Below are 11,120 nucleotides of genomic sequence, written 5' to 3' on the forward strand. Positions count from 1 at the left end.
TATTAGGCATTTATACTGTTCTCAACACAAACCCACCTGCGAGAGTCCTGATGGGGTAAAAAATACATGTACGGGAGGAGAGTGTGCACACGAATATAACTGCAGGTGCATTTCACTTTTTTTTTAATGTTTTCCAATGTTAAGGCTCCATTGTCTGAGGCTCTGTAAGGGTTTTATCACAGAAAACACCTGTGAGAAAAAAGGGGGTGAGCCGGCCAGAGCACGGTGCAGGCTGGACCCGGAGGGAAGGAAGAGGCCCGGGAAACACCCCAGACTGCAGGCACTGTAAGGAAGGGTCGGCGAGGCCATCTGCGTGTCTCCCAGGAGTGGGCCTCCCCGAGGATTCCTGCCGTGCGTGCGCAGTTGTAGGCCGCAGGCAGCCCATGGGACCTACGTCCCCAGAGCAAAAGCAGCACTGGATTTCCTCCTCGAGAGGCTGGGGGCCTTGGTTAAGTACGCGCCCTGTAGTGGAAGCGCAGTGATGGGCATCCCCACGGCCACCCCAAGAGCAGGGGCAGTCGGGGATCAGATCTGGATCCGACTTAACCCACAGGCAGGAGGCTCTCAGCTTGAAACTCACGCTTCTCTCAGTCCAACACCAGTGGGCCACTTCATTCATTTATATTAACTTCCCTGGGCCTGAGGTCTGGGAGTCACAAGCCAGTCCAACTCCCTACCTTTACACGAGAGGAAATTAAGACCCCGGAAGCTATGCCATTACTCTCAAGAACACACAGAAGCAAAGGCAGGACTAGAATTCAGGTGTCCTCCTGAGAAACTCTTTGCAGCATTACCTTTTTGCGGCCCAACCAGCTTTTTCCTCTCTTTTTGCTCATCAGTGTCTCAGGCTGGCACCAGTGTCAGCGGATTCTCTGTGGCTGTCACCCCTGCTAGAGACCAACGTCAACCCCGCCATGACACCCGCCGCTCGCAAGTGTCAAAAGGCAAGGGTTCATTTAAGTGCCTGTGCATCGCCACACTTAGACTGTAAGCTCTCAAAGGCTCCGGAGGACCAGGAGTGGTTTTGTTTTTATACCACGGGGAAGTGGAGAGGAGTGGCCTGTAACCTTGGCGACACCCGATGATCGGGACGGATGGCTGCAAGAGGGTCCCCCACCCGTGGCCAAAGGATCCATCATGGGGATTATTCTTAGACCAGACGCAGATGCAAGTGAGCGTCGCTGCTAGAAACTCTGACCTATTTCTCCACAACCCAGCCCTCTTCCCCTGAGTAAAGGGGAATATTTCAAATATGCATTTCTGAAATACATCGCCTTCCTTGTTTTCTAAGAAATAACCATCTAAAACTTAATATTCTACGAACATGGTCCACAACACTCATTTTCACAGAATGCCAGTCATCCTGTGGAGTGACACTTGGGGATCTTAAAAGCCTTCGTAGTGGCATGAAACTGCATCCCGTTCAAAACTGGCCCTGAAAGTTAAATTTCCAGTGGTCGTATTTATGGGGCCACAGTTAACTGCTGCTCCCCGCCCTATTCCCTCACCCCCCCATCCTAGGCCACGTGACTATGAAGCCTAAGGATGCACCCACTCCCCGAGGGCCCCTCCCTTCACGGTGCGTGTGCTAGAGCTTCAGGGGCCCGAAGCCTCGAGCACCTGCACAGGGAACTTGAAGAGGAAAGCTCTCTCCTGCTTCTCTCAGAAGGTCTGGTCTACGAAACCGCACTCACACTCTCCCCTAAGGTACAGCTAGCCACCCCAGGCCCCAGCTCACTGTCAAAACCACCTCCCAAGGGTGCACCCCTGAAAACTTTCCTTAGTTGCAAATATCAGCTGCTCAACAATGTGGAACAAACAACTACTGAGCCACTCGTGTGGGCCAGGTGCTGTTCTAAGAGCTGATGAGACCGCAAACAGTGAGACAGAACACCCGCTCCTTACGCTCTAACGCGAGGTCAAGGCCAGGTGGAGCCAAGGATCAGACACAGACTGTCGGGCGTTCCCCATGCCCTACACGGTATTAGGCCCACACGGGAAACTTGAGGCCATCCACAAAGCCAGCCCTATACCCCAACTTCCCCTGGTCACTATTATTAACCACACCTCACTGGACTAGCAAAATAAAAGGTCCACAGCTAGAGTTAAGATCTTAAATGCTCCACAAACCTTTGGCTCTACTTTTCATGTTTTTCTTCAGTGCATTTTCACCACTGTCACCTCCACCTTCTTCGGTTGCCATCAAAGCAAAGAACTCGTCCAAGTTTTCACCTTCCACTTTGGCCAGGCAGAAATTACTGAACTTCAGTGTGCCGGGCCCTTCCAAGAGTATCTGTACGGGTTAAAAAATGAACACGTTCAGAGCCCAACTCCATCTGCACTCACCTCAGCGCCTCTCAGAACCTCACGAGGCACTCTGGGCAGTGGCTTTCTTGCTTCATCCCAACTCATAAAATGCAACGCTTACATTTCTTTATAAAAAAGAATCTCAAGAAAAGTAAATCCGACATTTTAGTAAGAAGAGTCAAATATGAAATTGTCCATTCTCAGATGTATATAATACATACATCATATAAAACCACAGAGGGGAAAGCTCAGGCGTTTACGAACAGTGTATATGGAACGATCTATACTCTCTAATCCTCACCAACAGCCAAAGAAAGGCTTGAAAACCCACCTGCCAGAGGCACTGTTTACATAACATACGGTTAAAACTCGGGTTTTGAAGTTAGAGGCCTACATTTGAGCGGTAGGCCCACCACTTACAGGCGATCTGACCTGGAGAATTTACTTTACTTTTCTAAAGCTCAGTCTCTTCACTGATAAAATGAAATAAATTACACTTAACTCTTCAGACTGTTGTGGGGATTAACTAGGGTTATACTCGCAAAGGGCTTTGAATAGCGACTGGTGTGTGCTAAGCACTCAAGTCTGCTAATATAATTTGTGATTAGAAGTTATCTGTTGATTGCTGAAACCGTGCCAGGAACCAATGTCCTGTTACTTTTGACTTTTTCTGCAGAGTCATTAAAAATATTTATAGGAAGTTGCAATGAGCCAGCTGGCTTTTTGTTTGTAAGAGCCTTTAACCTGTAATCACAAATACTAAGGATGTCTGTTAAAAGTCCCCGGTGACTTTTCAATGGTTTTGAGCACCAGGATCCCCGGAAGACTTGCTGAGGAAAACCACTGGTCCCCACCACCCCCAGGATTTGAGTCAGAGGGTCAGGGGTGGGCCCAAGAACCTGCACTGCCTATGCGCCCCAGGTAACACTAATGCTGCTGGTCCAGGGAACACCTTTGAGAACCAGTGGCAGGGGTCAGCAATTTTTTTTTTTTTAAGTTAATAAATCTTTCAGACTTGGCAAGCCATAGGTCCTCGTCCCGCCGACTCAGCCCAGCAGCCACAAACAATACAAAAACGAGAGGGTGTGGCTGTGTTCCAATGAACTTCGCTGCCAGGACCCGGCATCCTGCCTGCACTCGGCCAACCCCAGTTCTAGAATAAAAGTCACACAGCACAGCAGCCTGGATTTCCCAGGTTACAAGCAGCTGATACCAGACCTCAAGCAATGGCTCCCACACAGCGCTCGGCACACCACAGCCTCGGGCCGGACCCCAGCCTGTGCCAGTGCCTGTGCCTACGTAGGCAGGAGCTGGGAGTGGTTTGGGAGTTTGTAAATGGTTGAAAAAATGAAGTATGATCATATTTCTTGACATGTGAAAATTATATGAAATTCACGCCCTGGTTGGTGTATCTCAGTGAATTGAGCAACGGCCTGCAAACCCAAGGATGGCCTGTTGATTCCCAGTCGGGGCACATGCCTGGGTTGCAGGCCAGGTCCCCAGTAGGGGGTGCGTGAGAGGCAACCACACATTAATGTTTCTCTCTCTTTCTCCCTTCCCCTCTGTCTAAAAATACAATAAATAAAATTATATGAAATTCAAATTTTGATGTCCGTGAAATAAAGCTGTATCGAAACAAACCACACCTACGCATTTCTACCCTGCCTATGGCTGCTTCAGGCCTACACACCCACAGTTAAGTGACTGCAGACTTCAGGCAAGTATGGGAGTGTTTCAAATAAAAACTCTTATTCATTATGAGGAGTTTTTATGGGTTTAATTATGTTCTTATACAGATGTCTTGTAATAATGTTTAACAAGAAAAAACTCAATTTTTCATTTCCTTGTGTATGCATTAACAAAGGGAAAGGAGCAACTTGGGCCAGTAATAAGCACAATCCCTAAGAGTATGTCCTTATAAAGATAATACCCGAGTCCACTCATCATGTACCCGGAAGTGTCCCAGAAGCTTCTAAATATAACATGTAACCCTTCTAATCACCCAGAGACACGGCCAAAGGCACGGAGAGAGAGCAAGAGGGTATCTCGCCCGGGGCACACGGCTCCTCAACGTCAGTGCCGACCGCAATGGAGAACTAAGCAGGACTCAGGGCAGCTGCGCCGCAGCTCATTTAGTCACAAAGATTTAGATTAACTATACACACACACACACACACACACACATACATACATATGTGATCCCTAATATCAGGACTCAAACAGAAATAGCCAAAAACGCCATTACCAAACTAAAATAATGGCTCATAACTGTGCACTGTAAAGATGAGGAGCCTGGCCCCGACCCGTGTGGCTCAGCGAGCAGGGCACCGTCCCGCAAAGTGAAAGGTGCCGGTTTGATGGCACAGGCCTGGGTTGCGAGTTCAGTCCCCGGTCAGGGTGTGTATGAGAGGCAACTGATCAGTGTTCCTCTCTCACATCAATGTTCCCCTCCCTCTCCTTCTCCCTCCCTTTCCCTCTCTCTAAATATAAATAAGTAAAATCTTTAAAAAAGAAGAACGAACAGACTTATTTTATACATCTGTTGACCTCATCATTTGCAATACACTCCAGCAGCGGCAATGACTCAAAGCTCTGGTATGAGGGGAACTCTGAATTCCAGAAAGACTCCAATGGGAGCTAGACAGGGAGCTAAAACACATTTTTATTTTAAAAAATGTTAACTTAAATTTCAAGATGTTCAATACCTAAAATTGTATCTGAAAATGAAAAGACCTTTGAGAAAGCACTGCAAATTAAGACAGAAGCAGGTAGGAAATCAAAGCTTTACCTTCCCAGGAGAAATGTCACAAAAGAGAATGCCGAGCTGATGGAGATGATGCAGTCCGGTCGTCAGGTGCACCCCAAATTCTCTCACAACGTCTTCCGGGAGGCTTTCATCTTGAGCAATAACCATTTCCAAGGAGCCACCTGCAAGTGTGGTCAAGTCACCCGTTCTAACCCCCCGACATTACACAGCGCCTCTCAGAGGCTCCACGCTGGGAGAGTCTGAGCATGAAGAACAGGATCAGATCGGGACCCCTGGGCAGCCTAGCAGGGGACACACACCTTCTAATGGCACAGCCGACAAGTGCCCTATCAGAGATCTGCGTCCACGCTCCAGGGCCGGCTCCGCCCGGATGGCGGGTCAAGAAGAGAGTGGGCGGGGTACAGGACTTCTCATTCCAGACCCCTCAGGAAACAAACAGCTGCAAAAAGCTGTGGTGACCACTAACCCACACAGTGCATTTAAATCGCATTATGCAAAGTACAGTCACTTCTACCCCTACGTGAAGTCAGGTCGCATTCTGCAAAGTACCGCATCGGTGCCTTTCCTTCACTGTTAGAAAATCACACCCTTGGTGCACACCACTGATGGAATGATACGCCAAAGGCAGACACGGGGGGGTTCCACCTCTCTACCCTTCCAAGGTCCCCGTCCCATCTCTACCACCCAAGTGCCAGAAACAAACTTTTTTTAAGGGTCAAGATTAAAACAAGCGCCAGGTTCAGAGAAAGTGAAGTTTTAGCTGGCACCTGAAAGTTCAATCAGAATCACTGTGACGAAGGTAGGAGGCGTTTGGGGTTTTGTTTATTCCGTTTTGGTGGGCGAGGAACCCCTGCAAACACAGGCATAAATTAAAGTTGGGTGACTGCACTGGTCAGGGGTCAGGAACCACAGAAGAAGCAAAAGTAACCCCAAGACAGTCCTCTCATGACCTATGGAGTGTGCCCACCCAGGGACACAATGAGACCACAGAACCAACAGACTCAGAAGAATGAAATACATAGCAAATTATTTTATGATTCGGTCTTACAATTTCTAAGTGCCAATAGGTAAGACTTATAAAACCAGAAATAATTACAATGTATCTAAATATTTAACGATCTTTATTTTCCTCAATGTGTAAACAGACATATACTAACCTTGGTACCAGTCACATTTTTTCCTCTAAAGACACTCAGACTAAAAGCCAGATAACATCTACGTATTTAGTCACCTTTCTCCCTGTGTGTAGCCCTGGAAAGTTGTATCGAGCAAGGGCGTAACATGCTTTATCTTTACACTTTTCCACATTGCTTAAGCTTTTATATAGAACAAGTGTTCAGCTCCAAAAAAAAATCACTGTATAAACTAGTAACCTAATTAATAGCTAGTTGACCTAAAATACTTTGTTTAAATGGAAAAGGTTGTTTGATAAATTACCACTAAAAAAAAGTCTCTAAATTTTTATGTAGATGGTCTAGTAATATTTTATACCAAAGTAAGTTAACCCCAAATTGAATGTTACATAAATCTTCTTCTTACCCTACATCTTAGCTCTTTACCCTTCCCTAATGTCCATCGAACAACGATTTTCAAGCCAACATAGCCAATAGTACCAACACTTACATGTGCAAAGGAAGAAAGGGAAGTAACAAAGCCTGCGTGGCGCGGCTCACCTGTGCAGAGCTCCACTACGAGCCAGAGATGGTTGCTGGTTTCATACCATTCGTGAAAAGTTACGATGTTCTGGTGTTTAATTTCATGGGTGAGGCGCACCTATGAAAACACACAACATTCAAACTAAAAAATAGTTTTTCTAAACCTTTGCATCTGTTAAAAAAACACCTAAATACCCAATTGGGGAATGGGTAAAAATAATTGAATTCATTTGGTGGAATTCTTTATGGACATCAAAATGACGGTTATAAAGGTTAGTTGCATGGAAAAATGCTGATTTAGTGTATTATCTTAAAAATTACTTTTCAAAAGGTTGTGCGATTTAGTTTTGTGTATTTGGGTAAAAATACTATTGCAAAAGAAATAGTATCATAGGAAAATGGCTGAAAGGTATTCATCAAAAAAGCTATTGTAATGAGCAGAATTACTGGGTTTTTTTTAATTCTTTCTACTTCTCTTTTTCTATTTTCTATATTAAGTACACACTATTTTAATAATCAACCTTTAGTAAGGTAAAACAACCTAAATGCTCAATAATACAATAACAGTTAAGTAAGTTGTATATCAATTTACAAAATATTAGGCCAACATTAAAATGTTTATTTAATTTTATATCAATATAGAAATGACAGTGTTAGAATATTAATTGAAAAAGGCAAGAAACAAAAGTATATGATATCATAATAAGACAATTATTTTTTATAACTATTTTTTAAAAACACTGTCCCACCAGAGGGAGAAAAACATACGTGACTTACCCAGTTGGTTATTTCAGGCCTTTTGCACTTATCGGTGCAAAGAATAGCTACAAAATTGATTGTTCCCTTCCGGCGCCCCTTATATACAACGGTCTTGCTTCCTCTGCCAATCTCCTCGTACAGAATGAAGTTTTCCATCTCCAGGCCACCTTCTCACACTCAGTAAAACAACAGCCTGAGAGCATCTCTAGCTCCTAAAATGTACACAAAAATGGCACACAAAAATGCAAGCCAGTTGCATGATTAATTAGCTCAGGATATGTAATATATAAATAAATGTAATAATTCTATAAATCCATGGAATTCACCTGCAAGTAAGTGTTGAAGTGTGAAGAAACACTTCACAAACCAATATTTAACTTCCTAAAGATGTTAACAAAAATAATGAAAATGACAGCTGTTTCCAACACATGTAACAAAACCAGGAAATGAATGCAATTTCAGCCCATGTATCTTGACACCTTTGATACAACGGAAAGCACATTGTGTCAACATCTGTATAAAGAATGGAACAATATATGCCCCACTAAACCTCAAATTAGGAGAAGCAAATGAAACAATGTATGTAAAAACGCGTTATTAACAAATATGGAAGGATGACAGTATTTCCATCTAATCCACAGAAATTGTGCATAGGTATTATTCAAACTCAGAGGTCAGCAAACTACTGGTTTCTGGGCCAAATTCAGCCCATTGCCTGTTTTTGCAAATAAAGTCTAATTGGAACATAGCCACACCCACTGTATTTCCATATTGTTTAAGGCCGCTTTCATGGCAGGGTTGAGTAGTTGTAGGAAACCATATGGCCTGCTCACATACTCTAAAATATTTACTATCTGTCCCTTTACAGAAAAAGTTTGCTAACTCTGGTTTTAAATAACTATTTTTCAACGAATCACTTCATCATCTGCAATCTAAGCAGTTAAAGAGTTCATTTTCTCGGCCAACAAAATCCCCTAATTTTTGTGAGGGAATAAGGATTTAATGTAATCTTTCATCCGACTAGATTTTCTTTATAATTGAAGTGAAATAGTAAATTCAGTATCTTAACATATTCACAACAATGTAATCCAAGTATCTATTCAACTAAAAAATATCCTTTAAATTGGCATCTCTTTGAGAGAATTACCCATGCTAGCCTATAGAAAACTTTCCAGAAATTATCCAAGTGGTAAGGTATCCTCTTTAAAAACAGCTTATGTTTAAGTCAGAACCCATAGCAACATTCCTTAGAGATAATATACAAGAGCACTAAATTAATAGGTATGGAGTTTCTTCGGGGGAATTAGATAATGCTGATGGTTGTACAACTTTGTGAATACACTAACTATCACGAAATTGAACATTTTAAAGGGGGTGAATTTGATAGGATGTGAATTATATCTCCATTTTATTGATACAACTGACATAACATTGTATATGTTCAAGCTATAGATTGTGTTGATTTGATACATTTATATATTGTAACATTACCACCATAGTATCAGTTAACACCTCTATCACATCACATTACCATTTCTATTTGTGGTGAGAACACTTAAGATCTAGTCTCTTAGTGACTACAAAGTACATATTGTTGGCTACAATCGCTATGTTATACATTAGATCTTATTCGTCTTTTGTGTGGGCCATACTAAAACATACCGGGCCAGATCTGGCCGGTAGGCAGTAGTTTGCTGAGCCCCTGTCCCCTTATAGGGAAGCAGTAATCTAATAATCTAGAAACAAATTCTGTGATTCCATCTTCCAATGAAATTAAAACTTACTGTAAAATGGGAAAATTTCAACTATAAAAATGTACAGGCTAGTAATTACATTTAGTTACTTGATTATAAACCTAGTATCTAGATCAAATCAGAAGAAAAACAGTCGACTGACAGTGAAAGTTTTTAAAATTCGAAGTAGAAAAGATGTGGGAGAATTTTGAATTTAAATCAATGGAAAACAAAAACGGGCACAAATAGTATCCACTTCTTTTAATGGACAGTTTTACTAAGTTCTTTTTACATTCCTCCCCTCCCTAGAACCCATTCATTAAAGAGAAACAATCCTGACCCCGGGCCTACCAAAATGCAGCCTAAACAGGAGTAATTATGTGGCAAGAGGTTAACAATACACAATATGTAATATAACCAAAATAAGATTAAATGGACAATGTTAAAATGGAGAAGATATTAAACCAGAAAAAAATGAGATCATTTTAAATGTTCACGAATTGGCTAAACTAGGATACACCTTTAAAGATAAAGATGCTTGAGTTTTTTATGTAAAATGAATTAACTGATTCCTTGAAAACAAGATGATCTTTTCAGTAATCTTTCAAGTTTGAAATTCCATGACTTTAACATTCTTTTTGTCTCAATCCAAGGACATTCCTCACTTTAGACTTCCCAATATGAATTTTTAAGTTTGTAACCTATTAAATTGTAAAATAAAACAGAGAACCCCACAAAATAAATGTATAGTTCACCACCCAGGGCAGGAATAGCGTTTTGCCAGACACCTCTCCGTGAGCCTATAGTAATCACAACTTCTCCTACTCCCCAAAAGTAATCACTCTCCTGATTATCACAGTTAGTACTTCCTTGGGTTTCTTCATAGTTTTCTCACCCAAGTGTGTAACCCCAGACAGAGTTTTGTCTTGCACTTTTCTAAAAGCATAGTGCATCTTTTAAATCTCTTTTAATCCACAAGTTCACCTAAAATCTCATCTGAGAAGCCAGAAGTCAGAGCAAATCACACATACAAGCAAATGAGTCATTTAAGATCCAGGGGGGTAGGGCTAACACTCAAACTGACCAGGTGATAGGGGCACGTACGTAAAGACTGAAATCATTCCCACCTTCAGATCTCTAACTCCCTCACTAGCAGCATCAGCAACACCTAGGAACTCGATGGAAATGCCAAATCTCGCCCCCCAGCCCACACCTATTTAATCAAAAACTCTGGAATCCAGGCCCAGCAATCTGTTTTAACTCGTCCTCCCGCTGCACGCTCAACTCTGCGAACCGCAGGCCAAGTTACCCTTTCCCCAAGACCGAAAAGGCGGCAAGGCATTTCGCTAAGCACTCTACAGGTGCGCCTCCTCGCAGCACTTTACACACCGAATTCCCTGCCGGCTCTCAGCTTGATCTGAGTTCGGACCAAGGGGTGGCGGGAGAGGGAAGAAGTGAGTGGTGGCCAGCGCCCCTTCAGACTCGCAGTCTCTATCGCGCCGTCAGAAGGAACCCCGAACCCAGACTCATGCCCCTAACACTGCCATTCACCTGGTCGCTAGGTGGGAAGACGCAACCAACCCACCAGACGGCTCCCTCTACTGCGCGCGTCTCCGACCCTACACCCCAGGACTGGTCCACTGGCCAAAGACCGGGGACGAAGCAATGGAGCAAGGCGGGACGCGCAGAAACGGGTAAGGCCGTGAGGGTCTAGCGCCCCTCCACGTTTGGATTCGCCCGTCCCGTCTCCAGGGCAGCACGCAGAACGCTGGAAAGCGCGCCGCGCCCTGACTGGCTGATGTTTCGCTTCCTATTGGCTGGGGCCTGGACGTGAGGCTGCTCGGGCGTCTCCCTCAACCCCAACGGCCTCGCGCCTAGCCTTAGGACGAGTCGACGACC

General features: G+C 43.7%; 1 protein-coding gene across 4 annotated transcripts in view; it reads right to left on the reverse strand.

Moving 5' to 3' along the window:
• The window catches only part of ULK4 (unc-51 like kinase 4), a 303,339-nt gene extending 292,272 nt beyond the window's left edge, over nt 1–11,067 (reverse strand). For 2 of the 4 annotated variants that reach the window (XM_053929211.2, XM_024565949.4), the window contains exons 1-5: nt 10,773–11,067; nt 7,507–7,700; nt 6,748–6,847; nt 5,096–5,235; nt 2,131–2,293 (exon numbers count right to left, since the gene is read on the reverse strand). In XM_053929211.2, coding sequence (XP_053785186.1) covers nt 2,131–2,293; nt 5,096–5,235; nt 6,748–6,847; nt 7,507–7,644 — 541 coding nt within the window. In that variant the 5' untranslated portion in view covers nt 7,645–7,700; nt 10,773–11,067. The other 2 variants (XM_053929210.2, XM_053929209.2) reach the window with 2 other exon arrangements.
• Between the last annotated feature and the right edge of the window lie 53 nt (nt 11,068–11,120).

The sequence above is a fragment of the Desmodus rotundus genome, chromosome 8 (genome assembly GCF_022682495.2).
Source record: "Desmodus rotundus isolate HL8 chromosome 8, HLdesRot8A.1, whole genome shotgun sequence".
NCBI classification, from domain to species: Eukaryota; Metazoa; Chordata; class Mammalia; order Chiroptera; family Phyllostomidae; genus Desmodus; species Desmodus rotundus.